Source organism: Bubalus bubalis, chromosome 2 (assembly GCF_019923935.1).
Source record: "Bubalus bubalis isolate 160015118507 breed Murrah chromosome 2, NDDB_SH_1, whole genome shotgun sequence".
In the NCBI taxonomy this organism is placed as follows: Eukaryota; Metazoa; Chordata; class Mammalia; order Artiodactyla; family Bovidae; genus Bubalus; species Bubalus bubalis.
Genome location: NC_059158.1, coordinates 159220039 through 159240655, shown reverse-complemented (window position 1 = coordinate 159240655; position 20617 = coordinate 159220039). Strand labels below are relative to the sequence as shown.

At 56.2% G+C, this 20617-nt stretch overlaps 1 protein-coding gene across 7 annotated transcripts in view; it reads left to right on the top strand.

Annotated features, from left to right (window-relative positions):
• Positions 1-20151, top strand: part of LOC102405737 (beta-crystallin A2) — a 54244-nt gene extending 34093 nt beyond the window's left edge. The window contains exons 27-37 of one of the 7 annotated variants that reach the window (XM_044937817.2): positions 914-1057; positions 1500-1613; positions 1792-1899; positions 3488-3532; positions 3769-3971; positions 4445-4570; positions 5100-5594; positions 17124-17288; positions 18101-18242; positions 19330-19472; positions 19943-20151. In XM_044937817.2, coding sequence (XP_044793752.2) covers positions 914-1057; positions 1500-1613; positions 1792-1899; positions 3488-3532; positions 3769-3971; positions 4445-4570; positions 5100-5594; positions 17124-17288; positions 18101-18242; positions 19330-19472; positions 19943-20090 — 1833 coding nt within the window. In that variant the 3' untranslated portion in view covers positions 20091-20151. Of the gene's footprint in view, positions 1-913; positions 1058-1499; positions 1614-1791; positions 1900-3487; positions 3533-3768; positions 3972-4444; positions 4571-5099; positions 5613-6275; positions 6414-6526; positions 6726-16492; positions 16949-17123; positions 17289-18100; positions 18243-19329; positions 19473-19942 lie in introns of those variants that run through there. The other 6 variants (XM_044937818.2, XR_006548954.2, XR_006548955.2 and 3 more) reach the window with 6 other exon arrangements.
• Positions 20152-20617: the final 466 nt, after the last annotated feature.

Here is a 20617-nt window from a genome sequence, read left to right as displayed (position 1 = left end):
GCTGTGAGGCCCCCATCCACCCTCACCTCGGGGCATTTGGGGGGCACTGGGAGGGGTAGAAAGAAGCCTGTTCTAGGGCTGAGATATTATCTTCATACAGAACAGCCTCTCCCTTGGAACTAGATGGATTTTGCTGAAAGATACCTAGGGTCAGTAACACTACCTTTAGTTCACACACTTCTCACTGTTTTGAGGCCTGCCACATTCATCCCTCCACCATCCATGTGTTTCCCCACTGACCCACATGCCCATTTACTCATCCCCGTATCCACCTATCCATCCATCCAGCCATCCATGCACTCGTCCAGTCACTATCCACCAATACATCTGCCTGTCTACTCTTCCCCTTCCCCCCATTTGGACTCTTACTGAAGGGTGAGTACCATGGAGGACACAGTTTTGGGGATACCGAAAAGTGCCAGACAGAGTCTCAGCTCTGGAGGCACTCAGGGTCTAGACCAAGAAAATGCCCCTTCCATGGCCTTGCTCTTTCCAGACACCCCTACCACACAACTTCTGCTCTGTGCCCGGTGAAGATGCCAACAGCTGACCACCTAGTAGTCCACAACTACCCTTCAGAGACTCAAATTATATTGGCCTTGCTTCTGCTTTTTCTAAGCAAATTCTGATTTCTGAGTCCTTTCAAGCCTGTTTTTAATGGTCAAAACCATAGGCTTTAGAGTGATACTGTCTGGGTTTATCCTAGAGATCTTTGGAAATTATTTATACTCTCTGAACATCTGTAAAGTGGGGACAATAGTGGTGCCTGTATCCTTGGGCCCCTGAGAATTAAATGCCTGTCAGTTGCCGGCAATGGTACCTGGCCCGTTGAAAGCACTGTGACTGGTACGAGTGGCTAGGCTTAGTATTTCTTCACCTCCCAAAGTTGCTGTTGCGTTGTCTCCACCAACAGAATGTCTTCCTGTCCCAGTCACATATCTCCCTGGGAAACATTCCTGTGCAGAGCAAGTGCAGCCGCCTGCTGTTCCTTAACAACATCTCCAAGAATGAGACAATTGTCTTTGCCTGGCAGCTGAAGCCTCTAGACTTTGGGGAGGTGAGAGTTCCCTGTGTTTGCAGGGAACCAGAACCTTCAGAGGGCCTCTAGATTTATCCCATTCCACCCCATCCCATCCCACTCCATCCCATCCCACACTACTCCATCCCATCCCACCCCATTCCACTCCATCTCACTCCATCCCATCCCATCTCATTCCACTCCATCCCATCCACAGTCCTTTCTACTCCATCCCATTCAACCCCACTCCATCCCATCCCATCCCACTCTACTCCATCCCATTCCACTCCATCCCATCCCATCCCACTCCATCTCATTCCACTCCATCCTACTCCATTCCATCCCCACTCCATCCCCTCACACCCCACTCCACCCCATCCCATCCCACTTCATCCCACCCCATCCCATCCTGTGCTATCCCATCTTGTCCCGTCCCATCCCTGTGAAGCTCCAGAGAGACTCCTTCCCCAAATATAAACAGGTGTCCGTGAGTCCTATGAAAGGAAAGGTGGCTCCCGAGGAGACAGTCCCATTCATGGTGACCCTGAAGGCCTCAGTGCATGCCAGCTTCTATAGCATGGACCTGGTATGCAAGGTAGGACCACCCTCAGAGAGAAGCTGGGATGGCACACAGCTCCCGTCTTGAGGGGGTGCAGTGGTTTGTGAGATCCCCAGATTCCCCCCAAGGCCCCTCTTCCAAGGGCCAAACTCAGCACAGGCCCAAGCCAAGGCCCTCCAGACCTTGCCTTCTCTCTCCTTTTCCTGAGCCACAGGTGTACCAGCAGGAACCCCTGAGGCAGTATCGTAAGGAACTGCAGGAGTGGAAAGACGAGAAGCTGCGGCAGGAAGTGGAGTTCACCATCACAGATAGGAAAGTGAAGGTGAGGAGGGCAGGGCGGGCTCTGAACGCCACAGAGCCTTCTGATTAGCCTTGCCATAGGGGACAGAGGTGGTGATCCGAGGTGGTCCTAAAAGCTGACCAGCCTGACATAAGAGATGAGATTTCTTTTATTAGACTAAGCATAGCCCCTCCCAAGAAACTGTGGATACAGAAAGCTGGCTGACCACTCCCTGCCTCATGTTGCCTGTATTTAATGAGTGGCTACTGGGTGGCCACTGGGGATCTGGGGGAAACAGGCAGAGCTCACCTTCTGGTGGAAGGGAAGGTGGCATAGTGTTTTCAGGTGGAGGCTCTGGAAACAAGTGTCTGGCTTAGTTTTCCAGCTTCGACGGATCTTAGCCAAGTTATTTAACATCTTTAGTTCCCTCAACTATATAATGGGAGTCATATGACATCTGAGATTGGCTTCAAGATAGTCTAGATGAGAAGATTGCCATAAACTGCTAATTGTTGAAGCTGGGTTGGCGGTAATGGAGAACTCTTTGTAGCATTCTCAGCACTTCTGTATACTTTTTAATAATATGTATTTTTATTTATTTATTGGGCTGCACCTGGTCTTAGTGCTAGCACATGAGATCTTTGATCTCCATTGTGGCACATGGGATATTTAGTTGTGGCATTTGGGGTCTAGTTCCCTGACCAGGTATTGAACCTGGGCCCTCTACATTGAGAGCATGAAGTCTTAGCCACTGGACCGCCAGGAAAGTCCACTTGTGTATACCTTTGAAATTTTCCATATTAAGAAGTTTTAGAAAGGGAATTCCCTGGTGGACTCATGGTTAGGATTCTGGGCTTTCACTGCCATGGCCCAGGCTCAGTCTCTGGTTGGGGAAGTGAGATCCCACAAGCTGTTCAGGGTGGCCAAAAACAAACAAACAAAAAAGGTTAAAAAGAAAAGTTTTAAAACTTTTAAAACATAAATGATCCACTTTGTGGCATTGGTGGGAGGATTAAATGAGTTGATGCTTATAGATTACCTACAACAGTGCCTGGTACCCAGAAAGCCTCCACTCAATATGGGCTAATATTAGTATTTATGCAGGGGGGCTGGTAATAAATGAGTCAACATGTCCACCTTGCTTCCTCCTCCCTATGGTGGCACTCTTGCACCTTGATCACCCCTGTGTCCTCCACACTGAACCCCTAGGGAGGCACTGCTCCCCTCTGAGGCTCTGGCCCAGCTCTGAAGGCAAATCATGTTTTGAGGGCTTTGGGAGAAGGGATTTCTCCCATAGGAGAATTAAGGCTTAATATGGGAGGCTGTTTCCTCATCCCACTAAACGACAGCGTTCCTGGGCACCAGGGACAAGTGGTGTTGGAGCAGCCTGCACTGTTTGGTGGCATCTCCTTTCCTTCCCTTTAGCTAGGTAGCCAGATTTTCCTTGTCTGTAGGCAGCACTTCCTTGGAATGCTCTGGAAGAGGGTGTGGCTGGGAGTTGTGCAGGACCAAGAGGGCAGCAGGTGGTGGCGCTGACCTCAGGCCCTCTGTGGGTCGGCAGGAAGGGCAGGATGAGGGGAATCCCTCTAGGCCTCTTGCATCCTAAGCAAGTGTCTCTTTGCTTCCACAGAAAAGGGCGTATTGTACAGCTTGTGAGCCTGCGAGAAAGTACAAGGTGAGGACATAAGCCCAGGCCCATCTCCTTGGGATGTCTTGAAAGGATCCTTGCTTGCTCCCCAGAGATACCTCCAACCCCCAGTCCAGCCTCCTGGAAGGGAGGGATGAAAGTACTGATGGGTGGGGATGAAATGCCAGAGGTGTCGCCAAAAGCCTGGTTGGAGGACTAAGCACCCATCAGTGATGGGAGTGCAGTCCCCAGCCCCTGTCGTCCGTGCCTCCACTTTTCCAAAGACTCTGCCTCCCATCAAGAACCAGCAGGATCTCAACCGGCCGACCAGCTGGAACCTCAAAATGGCAAAGGAGGAGACATTCTGGCCATGCCCCCAGCCGCCGTCGCCAGGCATGCTCTGCCTAGGCCTCACTGCCCGTGCCCATGCCACCGACTACTTCCTGGCCAACTACTTCTCTGACTTTCCCCGCCACTTCTTGCACTGGTGAACTCTCAGGGAGGGAGGGAGGGGTCTCCTTTCTCTGCTCTCTGCACCGCCCCTCCCCCACACACTCCAGAAGAGGGGCTACCCAGACCTAACCCTTGCTGAGGGCTTGGAGCATGTGCAGCCATCAGCGGGACTACTGGGGCCCTGCTGGCCCCGAGATGCCCCCACTACCGTCAGGCCCTTATGAGGAGGGGCAGAAAGCCAGAGCCCCCCTGGGGAACCCACCTAGGCCTCTCTGCCTCCCCTCCTCCCTTCTCTTTCCACCTTGGAGCGTCTCCAAGTCCTGTGCTGACTCTGAGAGTTGGACTTGATTCCCAAAATGCAGCAGCACTATGTTTGGATTAAGACTAGAGGCTGCTGCAAGCTCACCTATGTCCTCATGACCGGGCAGCCACCATCACTGCTCCTGCCCCTGACCCCAGTATGGGGGCTTGCCCAGGCCACTCAGAATGCTATGGCCTGCCCCCCAGGGAGCTGCCAAAGAGGTGCCCCAAGGTGGCGTCGGAGGCTGGTGAGGAAGAATCCCCTGACAAGTGGGCCTCTGTCTCCAAGCAGGAGAAGCAGCTTCTGATTGACTGCCTCTCCGCCATCATCAGGTGAGCACCCTTCCCAAAACCCTCACTCCTCTGTCTCCCTCGTGAGTTCGGTCAACTCTGGGTCCACCCAAAGCCCCGCAAGTCGCAGCCCTTCCTTTCCCCAAAGATAGAACTTCTTCACAAGATCCTTCCACGGGTTGCTCCAGGCCCTTCTGGAGGGTGACCTGGCTGGAGGGATCCTCAGGGCTGGGTCCCAAGTTCTGCCTTGTTGCGGCTGGTAGATGGGGTCTGGAGCTGGGCCACTGTTTTCCAGGGCTCCCACCCTCATCTGGGTACCTCTGATCTCCTGGCTCTTCCACTATCATATAATGATCACCTTTAAGAATCTGAGGGGGAGGGGGACCAGAGGTGCCTTTTTCTAAAGAAGGAACGGCAGGAAAAGCAACTGATCAGCCCCCCTCCAGCACCTGTTTGTGGCCACAGTAGTCAAGAACCACCCCTCGGGGAACCCTGAAACCAGAGTCCCCCGCAGGGGGCTGCAAGACCTCTCAGTGAGGACCTCCTCCTCCTCCTCCTCTGCCCCCCCCAGGGGCCTGCTGGAAGACAAGCTCTTCCATGAGGCTGTGGGACAAAACCTGGTGGAACAAATGCCTTACTTCGGCCAGTTCTGGAATGAGCAGTCGGCCAGGTTCGTGGCCCACAACAGCAGTCTGCACATGGTGCCAGCCCTGTCTCAGTCCTCCAAGAGCTCAGAGTTCAGCAAAGAGAAGGAGGAGGAGGAGGAGGACAAACGGAGGCTGGGGAGTAAGGAGCAGGAAGAAGAGGAGGAGAAGGAAGAGGAAGAAGAGGAGGAGCTGGAGGAGGAGGAAGAGGAGGAGGAGGAGACGGAAGAGGAGGAGGAGATGGGTGAGGAAGAGCTGCGAGAGCAGGAGGGGGAAGACAAGGGGGAGAAGTTGCCCTGGACAGAGGTGAAGCCCACGCTGCAGCCCACATCCCAGGAGTCCCTGAAATGGCAGTGGCAGCAGCAGATGAAGGCCTTACTGAAGGAGAGGCAAGAGCAGGATGAGAAGGAGGCCATCAGCCGGTGAGCAGCCAGGCCCAGGTGAGGGTTTGGAGAGGGGGCTGAGTGCAGAAGGGTCCTAGGAGGCAGTGGTGTGGGCTGCTACCTGTGTCGGCTTCTCTTTCCAACTCCGGGTTCATTGACAGCGCTGCGGGAAGCTTAAGGCCTCAGGGGGCGCTATGTACAGAATGGCGATCTGAGCTTTTATTTTTCTTCTCCAAGAGCAGACTATTAACATTTACCATCACACCACTTCCAGCAGGGTGATTATAGTCGTCAAAGCCACTTAAGTGATTTTCTAGAGCCAGGAGCAAAGTACCACCTCTTCTTGCACTGCCGTTTCCCGGGGCTGCTCTGTGGCTTTGTGTCCACGGTGGGATTCCCTAGGAGCTCCTTCTGTGCAGTCTCATCGCTCAGTACCTTTCCCCAACCCTGGTCCTGGGATGGGAACCCGGATTGTCCGAGTTCGAATCCCTCTCCGGTACCAACAGCATGACATTTAGCACCTTGGTCTCTTTGAGTTATGGTTTGAACGTCTGTAAAATTGGAACGTTTCGTAGTGTTGGGAGGGCGGGGACTTAAGTGAGAATCCACCTAAAGCTCGGGGCAAACGGTACAGCACAGAGGAGGCCAGTGGAGAAGCCCAGCGCAAGTCGGTGACGGCGCTGACCCCGGCGCTCCCGCCTCCCGCCTCCCGCCGCGCAGGCTCCCGGCTTTCGCTATCCTGCAGGAGGCGCTGCTGGAGAACATGATCCAGAACATCCTGGTGGAGGCGAGCCGCGGGGAGGTGGTGCTCACCTCGCGACCACGCATTATCGCCCTGCCGCCGTTCAGCGTTCCCAGGTGGGGGCGCCGGGGCCAGCGGCCGCCGGAGGGCGCGAGGGGTAGCACGGGAGGGCAGGGGCGCCGGGAAGCTTCTCCTCCACTTCCCCTACCTGGGGCTTTCTGTATTCCAGGATTCTGAGTCCCGAGTCGCTGCCGGCAGCGGCCCCGGGGCCGCAGCAAGCGGAGATGCCCGGCTTGTTTGAACCGCCCCCCACCGACTGTTTGCAGACGCAAGCGCCCACCTCCTCCGACTTGCATCTGTAGATTCCTCCCTGCCTTTTCTCCATCACCCCCCAGTAAAGCATCTAGCTCCCCCCCCCCCCACACACACACATCTGCCTTCACTTTATTTCCTCGTAAACGACAAGAACTCGCGCGCAGTCTGAGGCACAGGCGGTGGAAGCGGCCAAGGTGGACCGCACTGACTCGTTGGAGCTGGGAGATTGAGTCTCTCCTCTCCACTAGGCAGCTGGGCGAGAGTTCTGCGGTTTGGCCAGTGGAGGGCGCTCCGGATGGTTTCTGGCCGGCTTTTGCCCTAGTAGAGCCGGGTGGCCTGGTCTGCACAGCAGGTGGCCGCGGAGCAAAAGGGGCCATCTCTTCCCTTTCTCCGCCGCACCTACTCCGAGGTTCGGCCCTTCCACTGCTAGCTTTTACTCAGCATCTGCCGGGCTCCCGGGGCTCTGCGGAGGTTGAGAGGAAGGGAAATCGAGGCACGTCGAGGAAGGTCAAGAATTTTACGCTGGGACGGGGACGGAGCGCATCGCTAGGCCGCGGTCCACAGACCCTATTAAATATGAATCCGAATCCCCCAGGCCAGGGGATGCCCCAGTTTCCCTAGGACACCCAACCTCCCGCTCCCCCTAACCTCCGCCTGGTAGCCTCTGTCCTCGGCTCCTCCCCACCCCCTCCCCGAGGCAGGTGGGTGGAAAAGTGACATCTGGTGTTGTTCCAGAGGCGCCCAGGTCCCCGACACCCCCCTCCACCCCCACCGCCAAGGCCTCGGAGGAGCTCCGGCCCCGAAGCCTGGGCGAGGGCGGGGAGAGGGGTGAGGGGGCGCTCCGCCTCCTCTGAGTCAATATTTGCCCCGAGCAAACGGGCGCCAGGACAGGTGTGAGTGTGTGTGTGTGTGTGTGTGCGCGCGCGCGCGCGTGTGTGTCTCTAGGGGCGGGGACTGAGTAGGCCGTATAAAGCGCGCTGAGCCGGGGCTCCCGCACAAGCTGCGCGGTGTGCGCTGGGGACCAAGCCAAGCAGGGCCCGGCCGGGTGGAGGGTGGCCAGGAAGGGAGGGGCGGGTCAGGTGCGCACCTGCAGTGGCCGCCGCGGCCGCCGACGTGTCAGCCGCAGATGCGCGCAGGTGAGGGCGGCTCTCGGGCGCGGGACAGCACGGCGCTTGCCGAAGACCAGGACCAGGAGACCGCAGAGGGCCACAGCCAGGCCCCGGACCCGCCGCTCCCGCCCCGCGACGAGCCCCTCGCACAAACCGGACCTGAGCGTTTTGTTCGTTCGGCTCGCGTGAGGCAGGGGCGGCCTCTCAGCACCCGCCCGGGGGCCCGGGCCGATCGCCACGCAGGCACCTGTCGCCGCCGCCGCCATACGGGTCGGAGAGGCTGTGCGCCGCTCCCCAGGGACATCCGGCTCCCATCCGGCCCCTCCCGCCCTGCCCTGTCCGGCCCGCTGCTCAAGGGCTGCCCGCTTTGATTCCGGATAATGCGGGCCAGCAGAGCCAACTCCACCGGGTGGCGTAGGGGGTCTGGGGGCCAGCTTAGGCGTTCTTCCGGGAGGTGGAAACCCGGGTTTCTAGTCTGGCTCTGTCCCAGTGACTTCTGTGGTCTTGGGCAAGTCATTTCCCGGCTTCTCCTCGGATTTTCCCACTTGCACAAGGAGAGGGGGGTTAGTCTGGCCTCTAGTGTGGAGCCCACCAGTCCCTGTGTTCTGGTTTCTGGGCTTTCAGCAATGATTTTGAGCCCCTTGACCTGGGCAGTTGGAGGCTCGCGAGGAGTTGGAGCAACAGCTATGAGGTGTGGAAAATCTGGGTTGGGGGAGGTAGGGTTACACTGGACCAAGTTCAGTTCCTCCTCATCTCTTTGGTGCTGACATTCTGAGGGTTCACTCCCTGCCATCTCCTTGGCCCATCTTGCAGTCTCCCCACCTCCGAACAGATTGCTTGAGAAGGACAAACACAGGGTCTGGTAGCCCTTGCCTGCTGGGGGTCCCAGGCCCTGAAGCTGACCGCCTCTCCCAGACTTGATAATCACAAGGTCTCTTGTTTCAGTCAGCTGAGTGTGGGGTGGGTCTAAGTGGCCCTCAGATTAGGTGGGAGTTCGTGGGTCATTAGCTACAACCCAAACCTAGGACAGGCTGCCCCCTTTTCAGTGACTCAGAGTGTTAAGGTCTGACAGGAGGGAGAAAGGCGAAGATTGCACTAGACCCCCGCCCCCTGCTTGGAGAACCTAGAACTCAGGCCTGGGGTCAGTTGAGTCCCTGTCCTTGATTCCTGGTGTCTCCCGTTCCATTCTTCCAGAACTGATGTCAATGCTAAGTCAACCCTAGAGAGAGGGGCTAGTTGTAGGTCAGAGGTGGAAGGAAGGTTCCTTGGACAGCAGTAAGGAGCTCCCCAATTTCTCCTAAAGGTGAGGAGACATCGTGAGGAGGGACTGTACCCCCACACATCTAGGCCGAGGAAGCCCCGAGGGGGATGGGAATGAGGGTCAGGAGTCGCTGGTCTCTTCCCACTCCAATTTAGAGGTTCCTGGGGGTGCTGGCTTTCCCCCTCTACCTCCCCTCCACTTCACTACCACCCCTCACCCAACTACCCGCAGGTGCCACAGGCTCTGCTGAGTCTTGGCACAGAGAAAGGGAGGGGGAGGGGATGAGATGGTGCTGACAGATCCCAGGCAGGGCTGGGGAGAGGGCGGACTGCAGGCTGGGTCTACGTGCAGCAACCCTGGGGCAAGAGGGTGGGGGGAGGCCCATGCATGGGTCCCGGGCTGGGTGTGCACGGCTCCCATCCCGGCCTCCCTGACCAGGCTTCTGTCCTGGGCCCAGCCCTCTGCTCCTTGCCTGGCACTGATTGATCTGCCTGTCAGGGGCCTGGTCTGGCCCTGGCACATCTTCCCTCTTTCTTTGTGGGCATCCTCTCCCCTCCCCCAATCATGGAAGTGGCTCAGAGCACTGCCCCCCTTCCTGGGATTCCAGGCCCTAGGGCTGCAAGACAGAAAGGTCTCCCCTTGGAGTGAACCCCGCCCCCCCACAACATACAGTGTTTCACCAGTGGACTGGGGTCTGCCCCTGTGACAGAGAGCCACTGACTCTTCCCCTGCTCCCAGGGAGGGGGGACGGTGTCCGCAGACCTCCACCTCCCCATCCTCCCAAGACCCGCATTTCCTGGATGTGGCTGGGATCTGGCCTCTCCTCCCGGTCCCTCCTCCCCTGCTGGCCCAGGGGTGGAGTCTCCAGGCGCCAGGCAGGCCTGCAGGTGCTGGGCTTGGGGAGGGGGGTGCTTAGCAGCTGGTGTTCGAAGCAGGGGGGGCACCCCTCCCCCTGCCTGCTCAAAGCCGGAGCCTGCTTCCTGTCATCCCTGTCAGCACCCTGGGCGGGGGAGGGGACAGGTAATGGAGGAAGTGGAAAAAAGGAAAGAGCACTTGGAGTGCGGCTGTAGGGGGAACTGGGAAATCACCGATGAGAAAGGGAGAGGGGAGAAGGATGCGCAAGAGATGGGGGAATCCAAGCAGGAGCACTGAGGGACAGACCATGGGTGCAGCCCAGTGGGTGTGGAAGATTTCAGAGTCCAGAGAGGCTGTATCCACCACCACCACCCCCAACCCCAGACTTGTGAAAGTGAGAGCTGGAGAGAGGCCAGAGACACAAAGAGGCAATGTGAGATAACAAGGGATGTACACTCCAGAGAGATGGAGGTATTTGAAGATGTTGGGTCAGAGGTCAGGGTAACCAGGGATGGAAGCTACCGTGTGTGTGTATGTGTGTGTGTGTGTGTGTGTGTGTGTGAGTGTGTGTGTGTGTAGGAAGGGGAGCTATATGAAAACAGCCTCCATCCCAAGCTGTGTCATCGGGATGGGGAGATGCTACCCACAGCAAAGGAGAAAGAGGTGACTTCTACCTGAGCTGCAACTGTGATCCAGGGCTGGGGTGGGGGGAGGCGACACTCCTCTCTCGGGGACACCCGTATTGCCCCAGTAAAGGGCAGAAAGTGAAGAAGGGCAAAGCTCAGGCCACAGTGAGGAGTGAGGGGTGTGGGTCTGACTTTATCCCTCCCACTTTCTCTCTTGGCCACCGCTGGATAGACAGCTGCGGCAGCTGCCCCTGGCCCCACTGCCCACGTGTGGATTCTGCCCAGCCTTGGAACTTCTGGGTGTGGAGGCCGCCCAGGGTCTGTGTGAAGTGTGGGGACCCGGAGTAGAGGCTCTGGGTGGGTGGGGGGGGGGTGTTGTACACAAGCGCTAATCCCCAATCGGGCCAAGGCAGAACCAGAGCCTCACTGACCTTCTAGGAGATTAGTCCCCATGACAACAGTGGCAACTCGCCCCCTCATTCTGGCTAGGCCAGGTGTGTGTAAAGGGTGGGGAATGGAGGGGCAGGCAGAGGCTGGGGGAGGAGGGAAGGGAGTCTTCCTGAGGCATCACAGGATCACAGGAGTAAGGGTTGGGAGGCCCCTCCAGGATCAGCAGTTAGCTTAGTTTTCAGGTACAGAACTGTGGCCCCAAAAGGGGAAGTGACCCACCCAAGACCACATATGGAGCCAGGAAAAGCACTGGGACCACAAGTCAGGTCTCTGGTTCCATCTGGAGAGCAGAGGACTGAGCAAAACAAAAGAAATAGGTATATTCCCCACCCTCCCCCCACTGAGCCATCATTAGAGTGGCTCTAATGGGGTGAAGCAGGAAGGCTCCCCATTCTGAGAGCCAGGCTGCCTTCCACAGGGCATGTATTGGATGGGGGGACATATATGGGATGCAGAGGGGGATGCAGCTAGGCTCGCTGCCCTGACTCCTCCCCACAACCCAGCCCCCCCAGGAGCAGGGGGCACGGAAGGGGAGCAACAGGACAGCAAAGCCAGTTATAACCACAGCCACCACAACGGGAATAGTGAACATTTATTTGATACGGGTCAGTGCTGGGTTTTACATGCATTTAAATCTTCACAATTTTAAAGGGAAAATTTGAGAAGTACAAGTTCATCCAGCTTATTAGCAGGGGAGCTTGGATTTGAACCCAGGACACTGCCCACGCTCTTAACCCTCCAGTATGATCATGATGGGGTGACTCTGATGACCGTGGAGTGGGTGGTATGCACAATGAAAGTCTGGGAGGCACCCAGCATGGTGGCTGAAACACCGTACATTTGACCAAATATTTAAGGAATAAAGGAGCGAACAAAAGTCTGCCGTCTGCCGGTAAATGAGCATGACTGTTGAGCCTAGGAGAGACTGTTCACATGGGACGCATGTGGGATCCGTCTGTGTGAATGTGTGCACGTGTGTGCCCTCTCCCTGCAAGCCCCGCGGTTCTGCTTCTGGGTGAGTGGGTGGTGGTGAAAGCTGCTTCCCACCTCCCTGGATGGGGCCAGTTCTCCCATCCCTCTGAGGGGTAGAGAAGAGGCGCTCTGCTTATTGAGGGACAGGATGAGGAGTCTGTGTGGGAGGGGCTCTCACCCCTTCCGGGCCCACCTCTTTCAGGCCCAGCTGTCAGACCCAGCCTGAGCTGCGCTAGTCTCTCACCCGTGTTATCTCTGTCTCCCAGGAGACTAGCCCTCACAGCCCCGGGGAAGGTGCTCATTGCCTGTTCCCTGCTCCCTCCCGATCTTGGGTGGGGGTGGGGAGTGGAGGAGCAGGGCTGCAAAGGAGGGGCTGGTGACAGGATAGGGTGGGGGAAGGCACCATTCACAGAATTTGCATCTGCAGTCACCAAAGCCCTGGCTGATTTGCCAGGGAAATGAAGGAAAGGGGTGGGAGCAGGCAGACTCGAGGACATTGGCCACCGGGCAGGGGCCCTCTAAGCTGCCCAGCAGTACTGTGAAGTGGGGCTGTTCAAGGGATGGGGCCCTATGTGAGGAGGGTGTCACTTCTCCAGGGATTCTCAGCACCTTTACCTGGGATGGAGACCTCAGTGAGAGTCCAGGGTTGCATTTGAGGGTTTCTTCGCCAGATCTACATTTCCCTGTATGGGATGGGCATCTGAGTGGGATCCAGGACCTCACTGAGGATACAAAACTGAGTCTTAGGGCTTCTCTGTGGGATCTTAGGGTGCTTCTGAGATGAGTGCTTTAGTAGAATCATGGAGAGGAGGAATCAGGAGGATTTCTTTGTGGGACCAAAGAAATGAAGGACTGGATAGGGTGGCAAGTTCTCTTTAGGTAATGAGATCCTGATGAGATCTTGAGGTCTCTTGGATGTGTATACCTGAGGACACTTTTTTTTTTTTTTTTTTTTTGTCTACCTAGCTCCCTCCTCCACCCCTTCCCCATGAGAGGCTGTGGATGTGGAGGAGGTAGGGGTGATGGTGCTGAGCTGGCAAACAAAGCCACCTGTGCATCCATCCTTCAGGAAGCCCTGAGCACAACTGATCTGGGAAAACAAACAGGACCAGCTGCTGGGGGGGGCGGGGGCGGGGGCGGAAGACGCTAGGAGAGGAGTGGGTGGGGGAGGCTTGGGAGGCTGGAGATGGATCAGCTGGTGGAGGAAGCAGGAAGGGGGTCCCCAGTACCAGAAAGGGACAAGGATCCCAGAGCCCCATTCTAGCACTCCGGGCAGGGCTGCCCGACAACCCTTTTTCCTCAGGGGTTCATTCTTCCCTTTCTTGATGACCATGAAGACCACCAGAACCAGAGAGGGGTCTGGAGGGACGTGAGGAGCCTGAGAGAGGTCTAGAAATCCAGGCAAATGGCTATGGGCGGTGTTGGTAGCTGTGCCCATTTCTGAGAAAACCGGTGAGGACAGGTAGAACTGAAAGCCATTGACTATAGTGTATCAGTAGTGGGACCTATACACCATTTTCCTGATGAGAGAACTGAGGCAGAGGAGGGAAGAAGCCAGCTAGTGCCTCACAGCCACTTAGTGCAGAGCCAAGACTAGATTTTAGGACTAGGAGAGAAGCCATGACTATTCTCACACACAGGTCTCCATCGCAAATTCCAGCTGGAATTCTAACTTGGATCTCAACTGTGTTATCTCCCCCCAAGCCTTTGGACACACACACACACACACACACACACACACACACACACACACACCACCCATCTCCTGTGGAATATGGTGATCCCACCAACACCTGGACTGGAAATTGCCCTCCCAGCCCCAGCTCCTGAACACACAGTGACTGGCCTCTGACAAACACCCCCGCACCCTCGGGACTAGCACTCACCGTCCGCGTCACTGACCAGCGCAGACGCACAGCCTGACGCACTCGCCTCCCGCGCCTGCTGCGCCTCCAGACCTCAGCCTCCCATCAACTCCCACTTCCATTGCCCGCGCTGCTCCGGCCTTTGCGCGGGCGTTCCACCCAGAGCGGCCCGCGCGCGCCCCCTGGTGGCCGAGTCCAGACTTGCTGGATAGAGACCGGGGAGGAACAGAGAATGTAGAAGAGAGATTCTTTCGATCCCTCGCGTGTCACCATTGCGACAGCCCCACTTGTGAAACCGAGACCAAGTGCTTGGAGACGAAGAGTCTAGGACTGTTTCTTGCCTCTTTCGATAGTGTGCGTTTCCGTTTTCTTGGCTTGGGAAAAGTATACCCTATTTGACCACACCCCCTCTAGCACAGGAAATCAGGGGACTGGGCATGGTTCTGACCTCACCTGCAATCAAATTGGGGTTGTCCCTGCTCTGATTCCAAAACTTCCAAACTGGACTTTACTCCCTGTGTTTTAGGGCCTTGTGCTTTTGGCCTTCACCTTCACACGCATCGGGATCCTGGACAGCAATTTCTCAACAGTGAAAAGAGAGACTCAAGGGGGACCCCAATATCCCCGTGCCTGTTCTCAGCACGCCAGAATTTCAAGACTGAGAAGGTCGGCAGAATGGGTGAAAGATCACCCCCAATTCACGGCAGCATTTCCTCTACACAACTTTCCCCGGGGACCTTTGGCCCAACCTGAGCACCCTGTCCACTCACTCATTTGAGACGTTTTATTGAGTGACTTCTATGCATCCTGCACTGTGCTAGGATGGAGAGAAACAACTGAAAACAAGAGTTACACAGCCCCTGCCCCTTTAAATGGAGCTTACACTCTAGTACAAAAGGAAACACTCTGTATAGCCATCCACAGAAGATGAAAAAGACAACTTTACAGAATAATAAATGCTATAAAGAAAATAGGGTGATGTGAAGGACAGTAAATGTCAGGAACAGCATGACCCAGGTGATGAAAAAGGAGCAGCAAAAAAGGAGCCAGCACACCAAGACCTTGTGACTAAGACACTCCAGGTAACAGGAACCGCCAGTGCAGAGGCTCTGAGGCTGGAGTGAGGATGGCAGTTTTGAGAAAGCGTGGAAGACAGTGTGGTTAGACTTCTGGATCTGTAGCATCGGCATCTGGCCTGTGAGCCCCTTTAGCCACCAGAAGTTGGGTGGCAAAGCACTCCAGTCTTATCATGCTCTGACACTGGCTAGCTGTGTGGATTTGGAAAAGGCCCTGTACCTCTGGGAGCCTCTTCCACATTTCCACATGGTAAGTTCATCCAAACTTACCATGTTGGACTGTTGAGCCTATAAGGGAAGCACTTGGTTCATGAGCAAAACGAAGTACTAGTTCCCTTCTTTCTCACCCCTACACTTCTTCTGGCATATCCACTTCATTAAGGAAAACACAGTTTTGCCAGAAACGTTTGTGGCTCGACAGCCATGGTGGTTAGGAAATTCTGCTGCAAGTTGTAAGGAAATTTCTTCCCTGGAACTTGCCTTGGGGCTCCAAGCCTTTCCCCTTAAATTTCTCCCTCCCCAGACCCTACCTTTCCCCTGCCACCCTCCCACAATGCAGTGGGTTTGGGGTTAACAGCCTAGGAGGCCTAGTCCGTGCCTAATCCCTGGAGTCAGACTCTTTGTGACCCCTCAGACTGTAGCCTGCCAGGTTCCTCTCTCCATGGGATTCTCCAGGCAAGAATACTGGAGTGAGTTGCTATTTCCTACTCCAGGCGATCTTCCCATCTTAGGGATCCTACCCTATCTCTTGTGTCTCCTGCATTGGTAGGTGGATTCTTTACCACTGCGCCACTGGGAAATCAAGAGCCTAGGATCTATAGTCAAAACGGAAACCCCAGGGTCACACTTCAGCTGGGCCACTTCTCAGTTGTGACACCTCCTGGACTGCGTCCAGGTGTTACCCTCTGGGCCGCAGGATCTTCTGTGAAACGTCAGCCAACAGCAGCGTCTGCCTCAACAGATAGGTGCGAGAATTAGTTGAGATCACGCACGTAAAAGCTCTGAGCGGAGGGTGTGACCCGACCTAGGCGCTCAATAATCAGCGGCTGGCTCTCAGGCTGAAGTTGGGGCCGGGGGTCCCAGACCCAGAAGCTCTGCCTGGTGGCGGGCCGCGTCGCAGTTCCAGCCGCGCATCAGTCGAAAGCGTTTTTACCTACCTACTGCAGCGCATCACTAAGCAGGCAGCATCACTAGGAACAAAGCTCGTGGAGATCGTGATGGAATTCCAGCTGAGCTATTTCAAATCCTAAAAGATGATGCTGTTAAAGTGCTGCACTCAATATGCCAGCAAATTTGGAAAACTCAACAGTGGTCGCAGGACTGGAAGAAGTCAGTTTGCATTCCAATCCCAAAGAAAGGTAAAGCCAAACAGCGTTCAAACGACCGCCACTCCCTAAATGTTTTGTAAATCCGTGCCTTCCCCCGGGCGCTTCATTCCCTTCGCTCAGCGCCGTCTTGCGGCGAGTCTTGGTCATCGTCTCTTCTCAGCACCATCCTGCAAGAAAACTCTGGGAGCTCTGGCGCGGAGTCTGGGAACTCAAGCTTGAGAGGAGCAGGGCCGCGATGGCCCGCCTTCCAGGGAAAAGAGGGCTGAGCGTCGTAGGAAGGTCGCTTGTGGGGAGACTTGTCTACTTCCTCCCTAGCGTCGCCCGAAAGAGAAGCCTCGACCTAGGGCTGAAGAAAAGGTGGAGTTTAGACGCTGGGAAGAGCTTCAGCATCTCGAGTCGGGATAGCGCGGTTTTCGCGGGATGGTCACAGGGTGGCCTGGCACCTCTATCCCTGAGGGTCTGGGCCAGTGAGGGTGCGCCTTGCCTGGCTCAGGCCCCCCAGAAAGAAAAAGCGGAGTCAGCCTCGGCTGTGGCGGGCCCCGGACGTGTATCTCAGCACTTTCTATTGTCATCCCCGAGGGCTGGGGCCAGGTCAGCGGCTGCGGGAAAGGCCTCGGCCCCACCCCCACGCCCGGGGACACCAGAGCTGACCGCAGCCTGCCCGCTGACTCAGCTCCCCCCACCCGGGCGGGAGAGGATGCGGGGAGGGGACGAGGCCTGGTATAAAGCCCCGCACGCCCAGCCCTCGCGCAGCCTCTCCATTTCCGTCGGTACCGCGCTCGCCCACCTACCTGGTGAATATTCGGAGCTGGGGCGGGGTCTATTCGGGCGGGGAGGGCGAGATGGAAAAGAGCTGCTAGCAGCTCGGGTCCAAACCGCGGGTCCTTCACCTCCCACCGGGATCGGGCGGGTCTGGGCCGGGAGGGGACTCTGGGGACGCTGAGCGCCTGGTCCCGTCCTTGTCCACAGCGCCATGAGCAGCGCCCCCGCGCAGGGTCCCGCGCCCGCCAGCCTCACGCTCTGGGATGAGGAGGACTTCCAGGGCCGCCGCTGCAGGCTGCTGAGTGACTGCGCCAACATCGGCGAGCGCGGAGGCCTGCGCCGGGTGCGCTCGGTCAAGGTGGAAAATGGCGCGTGAGTGATGCCCCCGGCATGGTTGGGCTGGGTTGAGAGGAGCCAGGCTCCCCTGGCCCAAGCTCCGAAACTGGGACCTTGACTCCCAGCCCTCCATTCCCCAGACTGTAGAGAAACCCTGCCTGAGAGAGACCCACCAAGATAGAAAAACCCTAGGTGTCCTCAAAACTCCCCACCAGCCCCAAGACAAATCACGAGACAGACTGTATCCTCGTGCGAGCCAAAGGGATAAAGGCAAGAAGCAACACTTGGCAGGACTCCGTGAGGCCAGCTTGAGCCCTGAAGGGGTTAGTTCACAGCATAGTTTTGTCCTCTCCAAAGTTAGATGTCTCTAAGCTTCTTTTAACAACAACAACAAAAAGCCAAGTCCCTTCCACTCCCCCCACCCTGGCTTCCTAGAGACTGGGGCCCTTGGGAAAGCTGAGGTCCCAGAGCTATTACAGTTTGTTGCTATCACAGGTTGCTACCACAGGTTAGGGGCTTCCTACACCTACATTTGCAGGGACCTATCCTTGAGGTAGACATGTTTGTTCGAGTGATTCTCATAGACTGGAAAATTCTTTCCAGCCTGGGAGCCTTGTGCTGGAATCCTGGACCCCTCCAGCCCCAGATAGCAGCCGGCTTTGGGTTTCTAGCCTCTAGAGGGACTGAGTTGCCTTGGGATGAGAGTGTCAGGGGAAGGGCCTGGGGTGGAGGAAAAGATTGGTTTTCCTAGCAAGCAAGCGGGTGTGAGGCTGGGAGGTGGGGGTTGGGGAGAGAGGAATGAATGATGCTGGAGCAGAGGCCTCCCAGCTTCCCTTATCTTCCCCCAGTTGGGTGGCCTTCGAGTACCCTGACTTCCAAGGACAGCAGTTCATTCTAGAGAAGGGTGACTATCCTCGCTGGAGTGCCTGGAGCGGCAGTGCCGGCCACCACAGCGACCAGCTGCTCTCCTTCCGGCCAGTGCTCTGCGCGGTAAGCACAGCCCTCCCCCTCCTCCCCTGCAGCCTAGCTCCAGGTCCTGGCTCCACCACAGCACCTGGGAAAGACCATCCACTCACTGTACAGGGGTGTGTAAACACAACTCCTAGATGGGTAGTAGCGGCATTACTTCTCAGAACCAGAGAGTTCTCCAAAAATTTAAACTGTGGGCTAAACCAGGCGTCAGAAATCAGCACCATGGACAGTGCCACAACTGTGACCGTCTTGGGCTCCATTTCTCACTTCCAGTCGTCCACACTCATCAGCGAGCGCTTTTGTTTTCACACAGCCCTGTGAGGTTGGGGTAACTGTTGTTAACCTTATACATTGGTGTGGAAATGGGGCTCGAAGGGCAAAGTGGTTTACCTCTGCTCACAAAACTTAACATGCAGACAAGACTAGAACTCAATCAGGGATCAAGTTTGGAAAAGGGATGGTCTGGGTGTGTATGTTTCGGGGAGGGGGGGAAAGGGTTGTTAATGAATCAAATATACTGGAGGGGAGGATCTGGGGCTGTGGGGTGGAGGACAGAGAGCAGGTACTGACTCAGGCCAGGTTCTCCATTCCAGGAAGCCAAGGAGTCCTGCAGGGAGAAGGTCCTGGGACAAGGGGAGCCCAGACTCAACAAACACTGATGATTCTGCCATCACTCTTCGCTGGGTCCTACCCTATGAGTGGCTATGCCCAGGGTCCTGGGCAGGGGAGTGGATAGTCAATGAGACCTTTGGGAAACTGTCTTGCATAGTGGACCAGATTTCTCTTAGGACCTCTAATTTTCCTCCTGCAAAACAGGTCCATGTCACAAGATTCTTTATTTTTGACCTGGAAGGGTCTCTGGAAATCCCCCTTCTAGTCTCAACACCCCAATCCAAAGCCATAGAAGGGACAAGGCTTGGGACTTCTGAGCACACCAGCTTCCCAGACTGATATGGAGCTGATGGAGTGAACTCTGGGTGTGCTTGTAGACCCTGTCTTCACTGCTTGTGTTGGGCAGGAGGACTGGAGGAGTGGGGCTGAGAATGTATCCATTAGCACCTCTTTGGAGGGTCTGACCTGTCCACTTCCCCTTCTTGTTCCTCAGAACCACAGTGACAGTCGTGTGACACTGTTTGAGGGGGAAAACTTCCAGGGCTGCAAGTTTGAACTCAATGATGACTACCCATCCCTGCCTTCCATGGGCTGGGCCAGCAAGGATGTGGGTTCCCTCAAAGTCAGCTCTGGAGCGTGAGTCCTGGGACTGCAACAGGGGAGTAGAGCAGGGAGGCAATGGGGACCAGGGAGGAGGGTGAGGAAAGGTGACAGTGCTAAGAGACACATGAACATACATGTTGGGGGATGGGGGATTGGAGGAGTGAGGTCGTGGGAGACTTAGAGGCAAGGGGAAGTGAGATGATGGAGAAGATGGGGAAGGCGGGGGCAGGTAATAGGAGACTAGGAGTCAGGGGAGCAATGTGGGGTAGAGGAAGGAATTGAAAACCTGAGTGAGGAGGCAATGGAGGGTGGGAATAGGCAATGAGATGAGGAAGGTGTTAGGAAGACCTGGAGCAGTAGACAGGGCAGGGAGAGACCATGTAGGGAAAACTGAAGCCATGATTTTGGAGGTGGGAATTGGGAGCTGAGAGGACCGGCAATGGAGACATCACTGGGGGTGGGGGCAGAGCCTACTTATCACCCCTGTGCCTTCACTCATCTAGGTGGGTGGCCTACCAGTATCCGGGCTACCGGGGCTACCAGTATGTGTTGGAGCGGGACCGCCACAGTGGGGAGTTCCGTAACTACAGCGAATTCGGCACGCAGGCCCACACCGGGCAACTGCAGTCCATCCGGAGAGTCCAGCACTAAGTTTCACAGCCCCAGCGCCTCCCCTGAGGACCCTCAATAAAGGCTCCTGAACCTGCCTGCCCCTCTTGCCTCCTTCTTGGTGTCTTGCTTTGTGACCTTCACCCTCATCTTTCTAAGAGTCTTTCTCTGCCATAGTAACCATTCCCTTGGGCTCCAGGATCCTTGACTATGGAGCCTACACTGGCTTAGGATCTAAGTGGCTGAGATGGGGCTGAGATGAAACTGCTGCTAACCATCCTGAGGAACTTGTTAAATGCAGCCAGCCCCACACCTCTCCATGATAGAGACCTATCAGCTTGGACCAGGGGGTCCTGCTAGCCCAGATAGTGCCTTTGCCATCCCCTGGTTTGAGTGCACACCATGCCATGGCAGGGCTCATAGCTGAATTTCAACCTTCACACAGTCCCCCTGGGCCAGGCACCATCATACAGGGCAGGGCGTCCTTAACTCTGTGCAGGAACCCCTTTGGGCTCCTCTTTAACCCCCACCCCTCACAGGCATTTCCAGCCTTTCTCTTCATCCTGGCT